This window comes from Watersipora subatra, chromosome 4, assembly GCF_963576615.1.
Source record: "Watersipora subatra chromosome 4, tzWatSuba1.1, whole genome shotgun sequence".
NCBI lineage: Eukaryota > Metazoa > Bryozoa > Gymnolaemata > Cheilostomatida > Watersiporidae > Watersipora > Watersipora subatra.
In genome coordinates, this window is record NC_088711.1 from 22,568,484 (window position 1) to 22,587,533 (window position 19,050).

The 19,050-nt window shown below is 36.6% G+C and overlaps 2 protein-coding genes across 2 annotated transcripts in view; one reads left to right on the forward strand and one right to left on the reverse strand.

Annotated features, from left to right (window-relative positions):
• LOC137395022 (chaperonin homolog Hsp-60, mitochondrial-like) lies at positions 1–10,922 on the forward strand. The gene is made up of 11 exons (XM_068081808.1): positions 1–124; positions 576–758; positions 1,767–1,916; positions 2,047–2,241; positions 4,832–5,021; positions 5,552–5,720; positions 5,889–6,096; positions 6,257–6,394; positions 7,192–7,366; positions 9,233–9,411; positions 10,442–10,922. The coding sequence occupies exons 2-11, from the start codon at positions 585–587 to the stop codon at positions 10,619–10,621; spliced, it is 1,758 nt and encodes a 585-aa protein (XP_067937909.1). The 5' UTR covers positions 1–124; positions 576–584; the 3' UTR covers positions 10,622–10,922.
• The window catches only part of LOC137395021 (uncharacterized), a 22,469-nt gene continuing 14,066 nt past the window's right edge, over positions 10,648–19,050 (reverse strand). Inside the window, exons 10-15 of the mRNA XM_068081806.1 lie at positions 18,716–18,789; positions 18,412–18,519; positions 18,093–18,266; positions 15,467–15,660; positions 15,170–15,307; positions 10,648–11,852 (exon numbers count right to left, since the gene is read on the reverse strand). Coding sequence (XP_067937907.1) covers positions 10,928–11,852; positions 15,170–15,307; positions 15,467–15,660; positions 18,093–18,266; positions 18,412–18,519; positions 18,716–18,789 — 1,613 coding nt within the window. The 3' untranslated portion in view covers positions 10,648–10,927. The remainder of the gene's footprint in view (positions 11,853–15,169; positions 15,308–15,466; positions 15,661–18,092; positions 18,267–18,411; positions 18,520–18,715; positions 18,790–19,050) is intronic.

The following is a 19,050-nucleotide window of genomic DNA, read 5'->3' on the forward strand; positions in this document are numbered from 1 at the left end:
GTGCGATCAGTCTCGAAAGATCTTAAGCTATCACCGGGCTGAAGCACGTTTTGCAGATTGGTTCTCCTCTCCACCCTGTCCATTGTTGGTGACGTTAGGCATTTGCGTTTGTTGAGTGAATAAGGTAATGTCAATGTTTAGTTGCGTACAGGTAGCAAATGTTTTATCTAAAACTGTTAAAGTTTTATATTTATTAGTATACTTGGTCAAATTAACGTAATAAGGCTGTCTTTGTGACAGCGTGAGTAGACGGGATTATGTTTGCGTTATATAGAATTACATTTTAGTTGAACTCGAAATTCTTTCAACTAAATACAGGTTAGGCTGACATCGCTAGGCTGCCCGTATCAAAAAATTAGTAATATACCGATGGTTTCTATTTAAGCCAGTGATATGGACTAGGTTTATATTTTTCAAACATTTTTATTTATTGACGCGTAAAATCAGTTATATTTTAAAACAATCTTTTCAATATTCTTTGATTCACTGACGATTATCAATTGGATGGTTCATGTGCCTTGAGTTAACTGAAAATTGTACTTACAGCTATGGTGGCATGTTTGGTCTCATTTCAGAACAGCATCATGTATAGGCTTCCGTTGATTGCTAGATCTGCCTCTGCCATAAGCAGACTTCCTACTACAGCACTACACAGACATTATGCCAAAGACATAAAATTTGGCAAAGATGCGAGAGTCCTCATGCTGGAGGGTGTGAACATGTTGGCAGATGCTGTAGCATTAACAATGGGCCCTAAGGTAATGTGATAACCTTCCACTCTAGCCTTCTGTTGTGCAACATACAGGTCCTTTTATGCTCGCATGCATAGGCGGAAGCAAACTAAAATTGAAATAGAGGCGTTGCAAAATGGTAGTACGAGCATCAACTTTTCAATTAATTGTCTCCAAAAGTACACATCTCCAAAGTAGGATGTGTCGAATACAGACGTAATCTTACACTCATGACATCTACATCTTACAATTATTTTTATAATATCACCTGTAATATAACTTATACTTTTTTGATATTCATTTTTATCAGCTTACTAAAAAAACCTATAGTTTTTCATGTTATATCAGTCGAATTGGTTTTTATTAAAAATTTATTAAACCACTTGTGGTGTCACGGATTTAGCTTTGTCATGCTTATTGACAAGCAGCTAGCTAATCTTGACAGAACTATCAAACATCCTAATTCATCGAATGCGTTACTGTCAGCTGCAGCATCAATATCCGTCCATTCACCAGCTAATTTGCTCCATAACTTGTCAATTCACTTCATTCTTAAAAACCAAGACTATTAATAAAACACTGTACTATAAGATGCAATTGTCTGCATGAGCAGCACAATTTTTAGCATTTGATGTAAGAATGATGTTCTACCATTTAGACCAGGGAGATGAAGCTGTCTCATTTCCTGTTTTTAAATGTGTTTGTTGTTTGCCAATAAACTTTAATCAGTTAATTACTCATGCCATCTTGATTTAAGCAATTTCACCTTCAGTCTGCTTTAAAAAAACTTGCAATACATTTAGCCTGAAGACTATCCCATCTTACTACAAACACATCAAGCTGCAAACTCGATGTGTAGTTAATCCTATATGACTACGGCCACCTATCAATATTAGATCTTATGGTTTCATTAATTCGTTTTACTAACTAAAACGTGCTGTTAGGTAAGGACAGGAGGTTGTGCTCTCTTGGATCAATCCAGATTGCCAAACCATTGGTTAACTGAGTAGATGAAACTTTTGTACACTTTTGTAGGGAAGAAATGTCATCCTTGAGCAAAGCTGGGGAAGTCCAAAGATCACAAAAGACGGTGTAACTGTAGCAAAGGGAATTGAACTTTCTGATAAATATCAAAATACCGGTGCTAAACTCGTGCAGGACGTAGCTAACAATGCCAATGAACAAGTGAGTTACAAATGTTACTCTCTTTTCTTTTACCATCCTTTATATTCTAGCAAGTGTTCCTGTTATTTTACTTTGACATTTTTGTTTTTGTGTGTTCTATTTAGTTTATATGCCAGATTTGTTGGTGTAGGCAGGAGATGGAACAACATGTGCGACAGTCCTTGCACGGTCAATAGCTACAGAGGGTTTTGCTAGTTTAAGAGATGAGGGATCAAGTAGGAATCCTGTAGAGATCAGAGTGGGAGTTATGAAAGCCGTTGATGCATGTGTTAACCAATTGAAAACATTGTCCAAAGCTGTCACCACACCTGAAGAGATTGCACAGGTATCTTTCAGTTACTGTCGAGTTGCTTTTTTAACATCTTGGCTTGGTAGTCGAGTGCGCCGAGTTATTAAAGATTTCAATTTTTGTATTTGTCGAAAGTTCAGGTGGCTCTCCAAATTCTTATCCTACCGTCTGTTTTACTATGAAATACTAGTTTATTGCTAATATTGGACAATTTTGTGAAGCTGTCAAGTGTATGTACGTCTTTCGATATGCCGTGCCTGTTACGTGTGCATGTGTGCAAACCCGAATATGAACTTTGCTTGAACTGGTCACATCCAATATTGCCACTGATAATTTTAATATGTCAGCAATACTGAAAGGTTGACTTGCAACAAAATTCACATTACAGTTATTTGGTATCAAAAGATTCACCATGTCTTACTCTGTTGTGTTGTAGGTGCCAAATATGTGGAAATGTGATTGCAAGCTCTTAAAAGCTCAAAAACGAAAAGCCGCCGTAGATCGGGATCAGTTTATTTCTCTGACGTAGTCATTCCATTTGGTTATTGTGTTAACACGTGATGTTCTCACGTGAATTGAAAGGCCAATAAAAGGCTCACTATAAAACTTTTTGTAGCACTAGTTGATGACAAACACTTCAGGTTTTACCGAAAAGCCCATATGAAGTATAGATGCTCGCTACTTTACAGTTTTGTTTCGGCATTATCTAATTGTCAATTCGTAATTTGATCATGTGACACACACTTCCTGTCTAACAACGCGAATAATTTCTGCAGCATTTTTTGATTATCACAGGTGACCAACAGGCTTGTTATGATTATCAGGCAATAATATGTACTCCTTCGAGGTAAGGTTAAAAAATTAAATGAATTTTTACGGTAAGTTATAAGATATCACTGCTAAAAGTGACAGCATTACAATGACGATAAAACAGATGCGTAAGAACAATAGACATGGTTTTATTGAATGCGTGAAGTAGATTTGTGAAAATATTCGACGAATAAGGTTGCATAAAAGTGTAAACAGAAACCATTCTGTAACAACCACATCCCATTTGAGCCGTTTTGGAAAGCGAATCCAAACTACGGCGGTCTCGTGTGGCTGCGATTAAATGTTAGTTTTTGAGCTATTAAGAGCTTGTAATCACATTTCCACATATTTTGCACCTACAACACAACAGAGTAAGACATGGTGAATCTTATGATACCAAATAACTGTAATGTGATTTTTGTTGCAAGTCAACCTTGAACTACATCTGTTGGGTGAAGAAAGAAAAGTCTAGTGACTTGGCAACAGCAACCAGCTGAAGGCTTGCTTTACCACAGAAGCTTGATAACAAAAACCTTAAACATTCACAAAATATAATTATCACTAAATATGACTGTTCAGCAGCTATTGCATGACATTAAGTATTCATGTTTAACTGTAAAATTTCAACTTTACACAATCATTCATTTATTGAGCAGCTTTTCAACGGATAATTCTTATGATATAGCTTTTGCATTAGCCAAATATTTACCAGGGCAAGATGATTAATTGTATTACAGGATGAACCTGAAATTAATGTTTAGATAGACAAAGAGACTTCCTATACTTTTAGCATTGTAATGATAGTATAACACACTAATATACCATATAATTGAAAAACCCACAAATTCCAGCAGTGACAATTGTATCCAATGAAGCAATTTTGTTAAAGGGTTACTTGCAACAAAATTCGCATTACATTTATTTGGTATCAAAAGATTCACCATGTCTTACTCTGCTGTGTTGTAGGTACAAAATATGTGGAAATCTGATTACAAGCTCTTAAAAGCTTAAAAACGAACAGTTAATCGCCGCCATCACAAAGCCTCCGTAGATCGGAATCAGTTTATTTCTCTGGCGTAGTCATTCCATTTGGTTATTGTGTTAACCTAGTGATGTTCTCACGTGAATTGAAAGGCCAATAAAAGGCTCACTATAAAACTTTTTGTAGCACTAGTTTATGACAAACACTTCAGGTTTTACCGAAAAGCCCATATAAAATATAGATACTCGCTACTTTACAGTGTTGTTTCGGCTTGGTCTAATCGTCTAGTCGTAATTTGATCATGTAACCCATACTTCCTGTCTAACAACGCGGATAATTTCTGCAGCATTTTTCGACTATCACAGGTGACCAACAGGCTTGTTATGTTTATCAGACAATGATATGTACTCCTTCGAGCTAAGGTTAAAAAATTAACCAAATTTTTACGGTAAGTTATAAGATATCAGTGCTGAAAGTGACAGCAACACAATGACGATGAAATAGAGGTGTAAGGACATTAGACATGGTTTTTATTGAATACGTGATATGAGTGTAAACAGAAGCCATCTCGTTCAACTACTTCCCATTTGAGCCGTTTCGGAAAGAGATTCTAATCTACAGCGGTTTTGTGATGGCGGCGATCAACTGTTCGCTTTTAAGAGCTTTTAATCACATTTCCACATATTTTGCACCTACAACACAGCAGAGTAAGACATGATGAATCTTTTGATACCAAATAACTGTAATGTCAATTTTATTGCAAGTAAACCTTTAAAGGAAATGTAATTGATGGCCAAATCCTAGAAAGTTTGGATTTGTCTTGCTGTTGTTTAGGTAGCGACCATCTCAGCCAATGGTGACTCAAATGTTGGCGGACTCATATCAGAAGCAATGAAAAAGGTCGGTCGAATGGGAGTTATCACGGTGAAGGATGGCAAAACCACCATTGATGAACTTGAGGTTATTGAGGGAATGAAGTTTGACAGAGGATATATTTCTCCGTATTTCATCAATCAAACCAAAGGTACACTGTAGGTCTTGCTTAATCAAGCATCGTGTGGTATACCAATCAAGCTCGCTCATGAATTCCGTAAAACTTATATGAACGCCACCTCTAATAGAATGTCAGCGTAGAAGAGTTGATACATACAGCGCCACTCTTATTTTGGACGTCATCTCTGATATAACCCCACTGTAGTGGAAAGGTTGAAAAATAGAACGCCATGACGTTCAAATAGAGTGATTTACAGTTGATAAAGTGAAGCAGTGGTTTGTGTAGAATAAGCATTCAGTACTTACTCAATTTAGTTCTGTTCCGTTAATGTTAACAGGAATACAATTATGTTTTAGTCATTGTTAACTATATATGTTAACTGCATAAAGTTGGGTTTGTATCAGGTTGCTCATGCTGCTAATTTCATTCCGCAGTTATTCAAAGTCTGCTGCGACCACTAATATCCAAATTTACACTTATGTTTATTTGGTTACTTTAGAGACCTCAAATGCTCATTTTTTCTAATGTTCCTGACAGACTGTTGTCCCTCTTTTCCTAAGGTGCCAAGTGTGAGTTTGAAAATGCCCTTATCCTCTTCTCGGAGAAAAAGATATCTACAGTGCAGAGTCTTGTACCAGCCCTTGAATGTGCCATGAAGGAGAAGAGGCCATTGCTGATAGTTGCCGAAGATATCGATGGAGAGGCCCTTAGTACTTTGGTGCTTAATAGGTAACTTGTTCTGTGCATTTATGAGATAAAATTAAACTTCATGTTGCCGCCATGTTTAAGGTAGTTGTGAATTTTAGAAATCCTGACGTTTACTGATTGCCACGTTGCCAGTACCTGGATACGGTTTTGCTGTGAAAACTTTTTTATCCTAGTTCTTTATTTATGCAGGTTAAAAATAGGCCTGCAAGTGTGTGCAGTTAAGGCGCCTGGTTTTGGAGACAACAGGAAAAACACCGTGAAGGACATGGCCATAGCTACCGGTGCTATTGTCTTCAACGATGAAGCTGACCTCCATAAGTTAGATGATGTTCAGCTGCATGACCTTGGCTCAGCTGCCGAAGTAGTTGTGACAAAGGATGACACACTTCTTATGAGGGTAGGTACTACCTGCTGGAGTAGTTGTAACAAAGGATGACGCACCTCTTATGAGGGTAGGTAGTAGGTACTACCTGCTGGCAAGCTGAATTGATAGCTTGTATGTCACAGTCGGCAATCTTAAAAGCAAATTCGTAATCATGTGCCCGATGTGTTACTAGGGAGGAGGAGAAACCGCGGAAATTACGAAGAGAGTGTTGGAAATACAAGATGCCATATCCGAAACTTCATCAGAATATGAGAAGGAGAAACTGAATGAGAGACTAGCTAAACTGTCAAAGGGTGTGGCTGTGCTCAAGGTTGGTGCTCGTAAACCTGTCAGACAGATGAATAACCTAAATCATATGTTACCTGTATATATTATATAATATGTAATTCTGTCAGTCTTGCTAGCTTTAGGTGAGACTCGAAATAAATAAGAGGAGGCAGCGTCTATGGTGTAAAACACTGAGAGTAGCTCATCTTATGTAGAGTCAAGTATATTATCTTTCCTTGATAATATACTAACCTTTGTTGCTAACATGGTAATGAGCTCTGATCATCAGTAAAAAACACATCCAGACTTTGACATGACGCTCTTGTTTGCTGTCATGAACTTAGATGCACTTACATATTTCCAATCTACAAAAATCCTGCATTATTAGCAATAAATTGATTTGCATCTCACAATCACAGACTATTAAAACTGGTATCTGTTTTATAAAGGTTTGCTGGTTTTGTCGTAGAGTGCATTTTTATTATAATTGTTGATGGCCGCGATAGCCAAATAAAAAGTGATACAAAGTGATCTACCCAGGCCTTGAAAACCTAGTGTTTTTCTCTAACACCGGCATTGATTTTTTAGTGTTTTGTTTGTTCAGAATGCTTTAGCGTTGACCGTGCTATATTAGCAAATTTTGCTAAAATCAAGCACTTGTTTATCATGTGAAAAATGGTAAATTTGTCATTCTGAATTTTGTTGCATCTTGTGAAGTTGAAAAAGTTCTAAAAATTGCTTTGAGCATGTAGCTTCATCGCCCAATATACAACCAGCCCGAGTGTTGTTGGTATGAGAGTTAGTGTTGTTGATACAAGTGTTACTGTTGTTATTCCACAGGTCGGTGGATACAGTGAACTGGAGGTGGGTGAAAAGAAAGACCGTATTACTGATGCATTGAATGCCACAAGAGCGGCTGTGGAGGAAGGCATTGTTCCAGGAGGAGGCGTGGCTTTGCTCCGGTGTTTGCCTTGCCTTGATGAAATTAAAGTTGACAATGAGGATCAAAAATTGGGTAGGTGGTAGACGAACGCTATTAAAGTTAATTTCATGCTGACTGACCCTTCGGGGTGCTGATGTGCCAGAATGTATTAAACAGTGCTTATACGTAGCTTCCTTGCGTATGTTTAAGATTATGGGTCCCAAGGATATTGGCACAAGTGTTAGCAATATTGGGAACTTACGAGATGCGTGTCTTATAATTAAACACAATAAAAAACACAAACAAGCAACTATATATAAATTCTGTAACAAATCTACGAAGCTGTCAAGTTATTGCGAGGATGAAAGTTAGTGGTGCGATGACTAGAACACCTAAAACTAGTGAAAGCGGAGAGGCTTTTCAAGGTAATCAAAAATCAAATGTAAAAAATATGCAATATAAAAAGGAAAGACTTGAGGAAGGTATATATAGTAATTCGAAGCTTACATTCTCAGAGTTAAAGACTATATTATCTATCTATTTATTACAGTAGGTTTACCTACTAATTGCTACACCCTATCTGCTTTCCTTAATGGACAATTCCTAAATACGGCGGTGTGCTAAATAAACTGAACCCCCTTGGTTGGAATACTAAATTTCCCAGTTAAAACATTGTTACTCTTGAATTTAGTCGATAGCCATAAATTAAATATTAAGTTAATCCTCATTTTGTCCAGATTTCAAATATGTAAACCAAACAGCAGTAAAGTGTTTTCGAATGATTATATAGGCTAAATTCTAAACATTTTCCTAATGGTTGAAGACAACAATCTTTACAGATATAATCACACCGCATGCATTTTTATTTGCGTATTTCAAACCATATACTTGAATATGACTTGAAATAAGAATATATAGTAATTATATTTTTATTTCCAGCTGCATACATGTACATGTATATAGCATGGAATAAGCAAATAAAATGTAGGAGGTATGTATGTATATTATTCTTATTAATATAATGAAAATCGTCAGGATAATAAGTGATCTATAAACGATAATCATAATGCTTTTGACCCAAATTTAAGTGATTGCTCATTGCCAGTTTTTATACTAGGTGTAGATCTTATTTTCGCAACTGCAAGTTAAGTGAATCTTTAAAGAGATTTCGCACTGATAAATAGTTATTAATTAGCCTTGTGTTGTTTTTATAACTAGGTATTCTCTGGTCAGAGTTCCAGTTCCGTGTCTGTTCAAGATATTAAATAACTGACTGCTTGCCGACATAATCATCATAATGTTATTGTTAGATATCAAACGCATCATTTTATATACATGTAGATGTCTAGAGGTTTGTAAGCAGATTATAGCAGTACATAAATCATAATGTAGCAATATTTAACAAATTGCATATATGATAAATATCAATTCGTCAGTATCTGAACAGAATTTTGTTATCACTTATACTAGGATGGCCCATTTTCAAATTATCCAAACTTAGTCTGAGTCTCAAAGTTAAACGCTTGTTGGCAACGATTGACAAGCAGTTCAACAAGAAGTGAAATGAATGCTAAAGACGAATCAACTAGAAACAATGATCTACCCAAATCATCTAGAGAACAATAAAAACATAGTTTTCACCTTGCTTAACACATGGTCAGCGTGTTAGTTATTGATATGATGCGTTATATGCTCATCTCTTGCGCAAAGCTCGATGTAAGCAGACAAATTTGTTTTACTGGTATGCAAGAGCATTTAAATAGTTTATTGTACAGATCTCAATGTTTCCTTATGCTAAATATGGATAAATCTTTGTGCCGATTATCTAGTGTATGTTATAGAATCAGTATGGCTTGATTAAATGTTTCCCATATATATATATATATATATATATGAATATGAATGTATATATGTACTTTTTCGAACCGATATTGCTACAAGTTTGGGTGTGTTTACCAGGTGTTGAGATCGTACGAAGGTCTCTGACTGTACCCATCACCCAAATTGTAAAGAACACAGGAATAGAGCCAGCTGAAGTAGTTGAAACTGTAACAAAGGCTGGTGGCAATATGGGATATGATGCACTCTCTTCGAAACATGTTGATATGATGAAGGCAGGAATTGTTGACCCAACGAAGGTAAAATATTCATGTTGATGTGTTTCAAGAGCTCCTGCCTATCATGCAACAGGTTCCCGATTGTTTGAGATTTTAAGAGAATAAAAACTCCATTTAGGTGGTGCGATTTTTTTGTTCAATCGGGACGTAAGCTGATCTAAGAACAACTTCACTTTCTGAAATTTTTAGTTATTACAAATTGAACATGTTGAGTACTAAAATTAATTGCTGTTAAACTGACATTTGTGTATTTATCTTGCACGGTAGGACAATGTAGTGCCAGAACAAATAGCCTTGATTAAGATTAGCGTGTGCTTCAAATTTAAATGTGGTTTAATGTGTCTTGGTTTCTGTTAAAACCATCTTTAGATTTGCATCCTCTTTCACATTTACCCAATAGTACGGCCAAATGTTGCCGACAGTGTATTTTACTATGCATACTCAATTATTGATATAAGCGTATATACCTAAAATAGGCTATTATATTTTAGTGTGATTAAGAATATCAGTGTTTGCATGTACCATTCGGGTAATGTTGAAACAAAATTTCAAGAAACATTAAATTATCAGATCCTCAGACTTATAACAGCGATAAACTTTTGCTCTCACTGATAAACTGCAGCATACGGTAGACCTGAATTCCTTAGCAATGTTAAATTGGAAAAGTGGGTGCGATAACATCACTCATTAACATATTTGTAAGGGATGTTAGGCAGTCTCAAACAAATTTATGCAAAATTGTAAGAAAAACAGACTGACACAGCAGCGTTGTCCGTAGTATGTTTTGGTTTTTATTTTGAAGTTTCTTTAGCCAAGTTCATGTTTATTAAGATAGTAGGCTACATCGCTATAATCATTGTTGTCATTGATTTACGCTACTTTTGCGCAAGCATGCTGATAAGTAGAACAAAAATCACTTTCTGACTCGACCACAAAGTCAGCAATAGGTCATTTCTCTGGCTGTCACTCTTTGTCTTCCTCAGCAGTAACATGTGATACAAATAAACTTGGTAAAATAAATTTTCACAACCAAACGCATTGTCATTGGCAGGTAATCAGGACAGCTCTTGTGGATGCCGCTGGAGTAGCCTCACTGCTATCGACAGCTGAATGTGTTATTACAGAAATTCCAAAGGAAGAGCCAGCAGGTGCAGCTGGAATGGGTGGTATGGGAGGCATGGGCGGTATGGGAGGCATGGGTGGAATGGGTGGTATGGGCGGCATGATGTAGGGATGAACAATTGACAAATAGTAAAATTCAATTCACTGGTTGGTATTCTGGTTTACTCAAAAACTGGCAGACAATTAACCAATCACTACTCAATGTATAAATATTTGTTACAAACCACTTTTCATGTATAGAATGAGTGCATGTGTGCAATAACAATTGTGTTGCTATCTCAATGATGTATAAAGTTGCATAAAAATATATTATCTCTGACTATACAACTCTACAGTATACACATATGAACAATTGGTACAACATATGTAATTTATAACAACTGTATGGAATAAAATCGAGTGTGCAGGTGTATGTCTAGGTGTGTATCTTTTTGGTTATGTATACATCTGCTGAATCGGGCTGTCTGCTCGGCGTGATTGCATAATCATATTTGTAACGAATAATTGAGTCTCTCGTAGAATCAGGTAAACTCCGAAATGATGGTGTTGGAGATGCAGACCTTGATTCGGGTGCATGCTCTTGTATGTCTACACTTTCAAACCGAGTCACCACATCTTGCTCCGACAAAACACCTTCTTCGCATTTTTCTAAGCAGTTTTTCTTTGACGTTCTATTTCGGCTTGCTGGACATGCTCTTTTGTTGTTCGTTTTTCTTGTGCCATCCTTATCGACGCAAGATTGTCTTTGCTGCACTATCCCTATGTGTTTTGCTTTTTTCCTCACACTTGATGCACCTTTAAACCCGGGAACTTTCGAACCTTTTTTAACCGCAGTTGACGGAGGCTTTGCACTTAGGTGAGATTTAACTGGTGACTTCTCAATGCTGCTCTGGTTTACTGAGGGACCCAGCATTTCTGGAAGCTCACTAAAAACATCATCATATTGAGAAAGTGAAATGCTGCCAAAACTGAGCAAGGAATTCTGCCGTTCATACTCAAACTTAGTGTGCCTTGAGGGGTAAATAGAATTGTCCATGCTCGCACTTTCTTTGGTCTTTGTTTCATCAAATCCAAAACAATCGGGATACTCCATTGATCGCGCATCTTGTTTGAAAGTTACAGGTGATTTACATTTTTGCCGAAATTTTCGTTTAGGACGTACAACTTTAGCTGCTGTGATGTGAGACTGTTGTTCGCTATCAAATGATTGTTTAAAATTGTTTGAGGTAGGTGTTGAGCATACAATTTGCGTAGAGGTAAGATTGTGTGACGCAGGTGTTGACATGCACTGTTCATGGGTTGTTGCATTTCCAATTGGGAGGTTTGGTGATGTGATAATCCTAAAAGAAGAACAACATCCTTGCCAAGGTGAAATGGTACATATATTGATATAGGCCTATTATCCGCGTTGAAATGACAATGCAACTGTTCATTGCTTTTAGAATTTCGTAAAACATTTTTAGTGCAGTTATTACAAGTAACAAAGACTTAATTGACACCTTTTTAAAGCGATTTGTGCAACTGTCAAATACACTTTTTAATTGGCTTACCTATGCAAAAATGCATTATTTATAAATGTAGACACAATGTTACTGTATGTAGGCTATTCATACACTCAGCATGGCATCTAGTCTTAGCAATTTGGGCAAAAGATGCTCACAAATTCAGTCATGTACGCAGCGAAAAAATGTTAAGCTGTATGTACACTGGCACATCACATAACCTCACAAAAAACTTGCAGATTATATCATTTTAATACACTATAAATTCCACTGTCATACAGCCCACGACCAAAGTGATATTGGAAAAAAGAAAGGGTACTGATGGTTGAGAAATGCAATATTAGCAGACAAATGGCACTGCAGTGCAATAGGATAACTGCAATGGTAGCTGTAATGTACTGGGTGTGGGTGTTATTACATACAACAAACAGCAATAATGAAAGGAAAATATTATATTATGTTTATATGTCTACCCCAGCAATAGGAGAAATGCAATATTGGCCAATATTAGAAGTAAAATGCACTGATATTATTAGAATAACCAATATTATTAATATAGTAATAGTATAAAACCAATGCACAATTTTGTTTACATTTCAAAACGTCATAGCTAACAATATCAAGAAGTGGTATTTATATAGATTTTTAGAAAATCTATTTAAAAAAGTGTTTGGTCATGACAAACAGCAATAATGAAAGGAAGAGATTATATGTTTATATCTCTCCCGCTGCAATAGGAGAAATGCAATATTAGAAGTAAAATGCACTGATATTATTAGAATAACCAATATTATTAATACAGTAATAATAGAAAATCAATGAACAATTTTGTTTACATTTAAAAACGTCATAGCTAACAATATCAAGAAGTATCAAAAAGCATATCCAAACTTAGTAATACAGTAATAATAGAAAACCAATGCACAATTTTGCAGCGATCTTTAACAGAAAGCAAGTATGAGCGTTCACGCGTCTGAAAGTTTTCTGCAAACTGGAGCAAAATAAAACAAGGTTCTCGTCATAAAGGGCCGTTGTAGTTCAGCCCTAGCTTGTACATAAGTTCTAAAGAATTTCGGTTAACGTTGTAAATAATGAAGCCTTCGGTGATTAGACAAAAAACAAGCTGATAAACTGTGTACCACAATTTCGTACCTATAAATCGGTCAACGCCTCAAATGGTTTACGTTTATTACAGAAACCTTCAAATAAATTCGATTATAAGTAAACAATGCCATAGACTGGTGAAATGTGCACGTTATTTTTTCACGAAATGCGCATGACTTGATGGTTCTATTCTCTGTCGACCGCCGTTTCAATTTCCGGTCTTAACTTTTATTAAACTAAGCTTTTCAAGCGTTTTGTGAGGATTTTCGTCCTAATAAATCTGTCTATCTGTGTATAATCCGATCAGATGGGTAAGTTTTTAGAGAATTTCGATAATTTACAAAGACTTGGTAACATATTTAAATAGGCCTATATGTGTTTTGTATCGTTATTATACTTTAACTAATCTACAAAACGATGGTTAAATTTGTTGACAAAATTTTCAAACAAGGGTTCGTCTCATTGTTGATGAATAATTTTCGTAAGTTGTGTGCACATGCATTTATCATAAAAACTTCCTAACTTCGCATCCGCTCGTTTGGTCGTGGGAATAAGCTATCAGTAAAAATGAGGACACTCATAGTGCAAACAGTTACCAGTTGGACTTTCAACACATTCAGCAGATCATTTGTTACTCAAATTTTATCTAAAATTTCTCTGTTGCAAGTGATTTTTTAACCAAAACATTTTACTGAGTAGATTAATGTCAATGCTACAGGAAATTGCTCAAAATTTGCAGCCGGTAAGTCATATATAGTGAACGGCAATCTAGTTTACAGTAACTATTGCTCTTGAGAGTTTGTAGCATTTTGTGATAGATTGAACAAAATGAACAACAAATTCACTATAAAGCAATTCAAACAGCCATGTATTCGGATATTTTACATTGTAATGTAAAACGCCTGTTACTCGGGGCAACTTTAAATATCCACAACTGGCTTAGCTCACAGATTTAGGAGAACATTTGTAGCTTCGTCACCTTCTAGCAGCGACAGGTTTTCTGTTGCAACAACACATTGTTGCCAGACATTCATACAAAGCTGTAAATCTCCGACCTTTGACGGGCACACAATATATTTCTTTCAGCAGTTGTTTTAAGATGATCGGTTTTGTATTATGAGCTAAAGTGATTGCTTACATTGTAAATTGGTTGGTAGAGAATTCAACTAGCATGTTATGGCAAATTATCGGCAATTTCTACAGGCAGCATCAACTGTTTCAAGTTTTTTGCTGTTTGGTTGTGCAAAAACTTGTCATGGAAAGGATCCTACACTTTGAAAGCCTGAGCTCAAGAAAACTCGACTGTTTCGTTTAGCTGCTTAGTGCATGATGCGTTTGCAGTATACTACTAATTCTTGAGATAATGCCAAAATACTGTGGGGATTTTAAAGTGACTTGAAAATAATTCTGTAGTTTCAAGAGATGTTTTAAAAACTACGAATTCTTGAGACAAAGGCGGTGTGAAATACTCGACGGCAGCAAGTGCGATACACGACACCTTTGTGACGCTCAACATAATATAAACTTTAAATTGAATGAATTTAGCATACTAAGCACATACCCAAGTTTTAACCTTACACTAAATGCAATTCTAAGTTTGTTTTCATTATCTTCCTCCAGCTTGGCTCCTTTTGAAAACCAGCCTCTTGCATGCTCAGATCCTCATTCTGTTTGATACAGCAAGGCAAAAATTTGCTTGCAATTTTTCTTGTTTCTCAAATTTTTTATGACGGAACAGTCGTATGACGAGGTATGACGGTACTTGATTTCCATTTCTTTCAATGTTTTCAACAAGCTTAGAGCTTCACAATGATACTCAGTTCACAAGGAATTGGGCTATTCTATGCACTTTACAGTCGATAGAAAGTTATTAATAAGGTCTGGGATCAGGGGACCCGTTTCATATCTCGCACATTCGCTTTGTTCATCACATTGTTTGTACAACAATGTGAACTGCACCAGTGTATGACAATTTAACACGGAAGAAGGCTGTGATACTAAGCATTACGCATAGAGAATGAAGAAGAGTATGGTATACCACATAAACCTACCTTCTGCTGTTCTCACTTTTGGTATCATCTCCTGTGTGTAAGGCATCCCCATTGATGCAAGACAATTCCAACGCTTCATATGGGGAGCTCGCATCAGAAATGTTTTCTTTGTTCTCCGTAAGAGAGGATGGAGACTCACTACCAAATCAAAGCGTCAAAATATGCATGATAATCATCTGGCATACTTCATCATGTAGCATCTGGAATTATCATATGCTCATAATAGAACTCACAGGAATTATGTCCTTAGCCACCTAAAATGGCCCTTGAAAGATTTTTTAAAAATAAATTTCCTACCTGATTGGTTTATCAAAATCTAATTTTGAAACTTTCTTCTTCTGCCAGACTTGTGATTCTGAGTGTCTTCTCTCCTTCTCAATGGACAGTGACATTCTCTGCTTTTGTGGTGAGAAGTGCTCGTCAGGCAGGTCCCTTGCACCGAGACAGACACGCGGCGATTTTTTTGGAGACGCAGGCTTTAACATACTGTTCTGCAAAGACCGATAGAACATTAGGCGCCCTGTTCGGGGATATACATTGTACCATATCATTGAGTAAAAAGTATCTCTGTGTAAAACTTGAAATAAAGAATACCAGAAAGCACTTGATGGAACAGGTGACAAACATTGATATCAGAAAAAGCAGCATGTCTTGGTCTTGTCCAACCATTGTTAGCCAGTTTCTATCTACGTTCAAATATAAATCACTGTGCTGTAACAGATGAAAACTACGGCAGTCTCCCAGAAAAACTTTTTCAAACACAAAGTCTGTCTTGCAGACAATTGATAAGTCGGTGCAATAATGCATGTGTATTTGGATGTTAAATGGATACACATAAGGCGTTGATTATACAAGTACATATATATAAAAAATAGAGATGAATTATAATAGTTTATCATTACCCGCACACGATTTGAACAGGTTGCATGGGCTTTATAAGAAACAAAACTAGCGCAAACTATGAGTATTCTTGTTTTCTGTATGTCTGTTGTAAGACAGTGCCTTAGTGAAATCAAAAATACATTTAAAATGTAAAAGAAATTTCTTTGAATTTCAAACAAACAGTTGCACAAGCAACTTTGCCCTGATTAATACGACTCACTTTGCCCTGATTAATACGACTCACCTTGCCCTGATTAATACGACTCACTTTGCCCTGATTAATACGACTCACTTTGCCCTGATTAATACGACTCACTCTGCCCTGATTAATACGACTCACTCTGCCCTGATTAATACGACTCACTTTGCCCTGATTAATACGACTCACTTTGCCCTGATTAATACGACTCACTTTGCCCTGATTAATACGACTCACTTTGCCCTGATTAATACGACTCACTTTGCCCTGATTAATACGACTCACTTTGCCCTGATTAATACGACTCACTTTGCCCTGATTAATACGACTCACTTTGCCCTGATTAATACGACTCACTTTGCCCTGATTAATACGACTCACTTTGCCCTGATTAATACGACTCACTTTGCCCTGATTAATACGACTCACTTTGCCCTGATTAATACGACTCACTTTGCCCTGATTAATACGACTCACTTTGCCCTGATTAATATAACTATACTGCATTCATTTCAACATTGCACTTAGCTTCATGGCTGTTCATCTCCCCGATGGTTGCGAAATTCTTTTTATGGTCTCATTTTGTGAAACCTCTTTGTTTGAGTGTGGCGAGTCACTAGATAAGGGTTGGCTGCCCATCATTGGTCATTGCTGCAGCTAACCTATTTGTCTGACCTCTAGTGGTCCAGAATAGTCCTACTGATTGGGAAAGTACTGACGTGACGCTAGTTTGTTATTTTGAATGTAAATCTGATAAGACATGACCGAAGTATACAGAACTGCTACAACAGAGTATTAAATGAATTTAATAGAGGCACAGGTCAGTATTTTACTTTTTTAGCATTTTTTCATGCTTTTTTAATTACACGATTAAAGGAATTGTTTGATTTATAAAATTATTATTTTGTAATTGACCGAATTGACTGCCAATTGATAACTGATTTTTATAGTCACAGGTTGAAGGTGTATTAAAATTAATAAAGAATCAATATGCAATTGTAACTGTAACTGTCTTTATCCTAACCCTTGAAAGAGCTTCACAGTTTGTATAAAACTACAAATATAACATATTCAGCTAGTCTACAGAGATGTAGAGCTAGTGTTCGGAGACGTAGAGCTAGTGTTCGGAGACGTAGAGCTAGTGTTCGGAGATGTAGAGCTAGTGTTCAGAGACGTAGAGCTAGTGTTCGGAGACGTAGAGCTAGTGTTTGGAGACGTAGAGACGTGGTACTTTAGTGTTACTTAGTAGCCAAATTGCACCCAGCCAAATAGCATTGGTAATCAAGCCAATAATCTCCTGAAAATATTTCATCATATTTAAGGGTCAACAGACCTATCAAACAAATAATAGTACCTATGCATTGTATTTTTTCAGCTTCATTTATTATAAGCATGCGTGACATGAAACAAATTATGGAATCTGTTCAAAAGGTCCAAGCTGAACAATTTCCATTTGATGTTGAGTGTGGATACTATTTTACTTAGATCACGCATTATTTGATAATTTCCTTCAAATACCTTTAAATATCATAGGCTAGAAAGGCCTTAGGCTATTAGACTACAAAGACTTTGTGTTAGAGTGATAATGCCTAATAAGGGTAATTATAAGTAAGGATTAGAAGTCTTGGACTTGACGAAATTTTGTTATTTCTGAATCTCTGTCTAAAGTGTTTTGAAAAACTTTGAAAGTTAGAAATTAAGCTAGGTACGTAATAGAATACTCATTCACATTCTACATCAAATTTTGGAAAAATTCATATGTTGAGATGTTTTTAAGTAGAGGATAGACTGCATGGAGCGTTACACAAAGTAAAAGCTAGAGAGATTATGGCATATGCTCACTTGCTGCGTGTGTGATAACTTGTGATTGATGTAGCTGTCACAAGAAAGCAGCGGGTCATCTGACTCCTTAGATGCGCCCTCATTCAGACTTTCAAATGCAACATCATGCAAGAGATCATGAATGCTTTGAACCAATGACTTGTCATCATCTTCCATCGCAGTAATACTAGCCCTCTAAATAAAATTTTTATAAAATGATTAACAAGCCAAAACGCGTTGAGGTGTTAACAAATGACGACGAGTGGTTTAGTTCAACTGTAACAGCATCGACTGGAAGTGTTAGGGGCAGATGGCAAACTGTCAAGATAAATCAGGTTACCTGTTGTGCCAGAACCTCCAGTTGGGACTCATCCAGGACGCCGTATGATACATCCATTGGGAGGACAGACGCGCTTGTGTTGCTATCTCGTTTCCTGTCACGGAGTAGCTGCGAAGAGGGTCTGAGTTTCAAGACACGAAGGATCATATGGGATTTCACAAATGATTACACATAATGCTTGACAACAGTATTAAAGGAAAAACCTAACAATCTGTTGATGGTTTGAAGTTTTGAGTTAACCAATCAAATTATGCTAATAAAACCATGACAAGGTGAAAATGCTATTTAGTATGCCAGTACTTACCAACCAATTGGCTTCAATGTTTGCCAAATTGTTTAGTTTCTTGTTTGGCTTTTTAGTTTTGGACAGCCGTTTGCCTATAACATTAAATTATAAGCTAATGCAAAAGCTAAAGTTCAGTAAGGTAGCATACAGGAGAGGACAAACGCACACATGCAGGAGAGGACAAACGCACACATACAGGAGAGGACAAGCGCACACATACAGGAGAGGACAAACGCACACATGCAGAAGAGGACAAACGCACACATACAGGAGAGGACAAACGCACACATGCAGGAGAGGACAAACGCACACATGCAGGAAAGGACAAACGCACACATACAGGAGAGGACAAA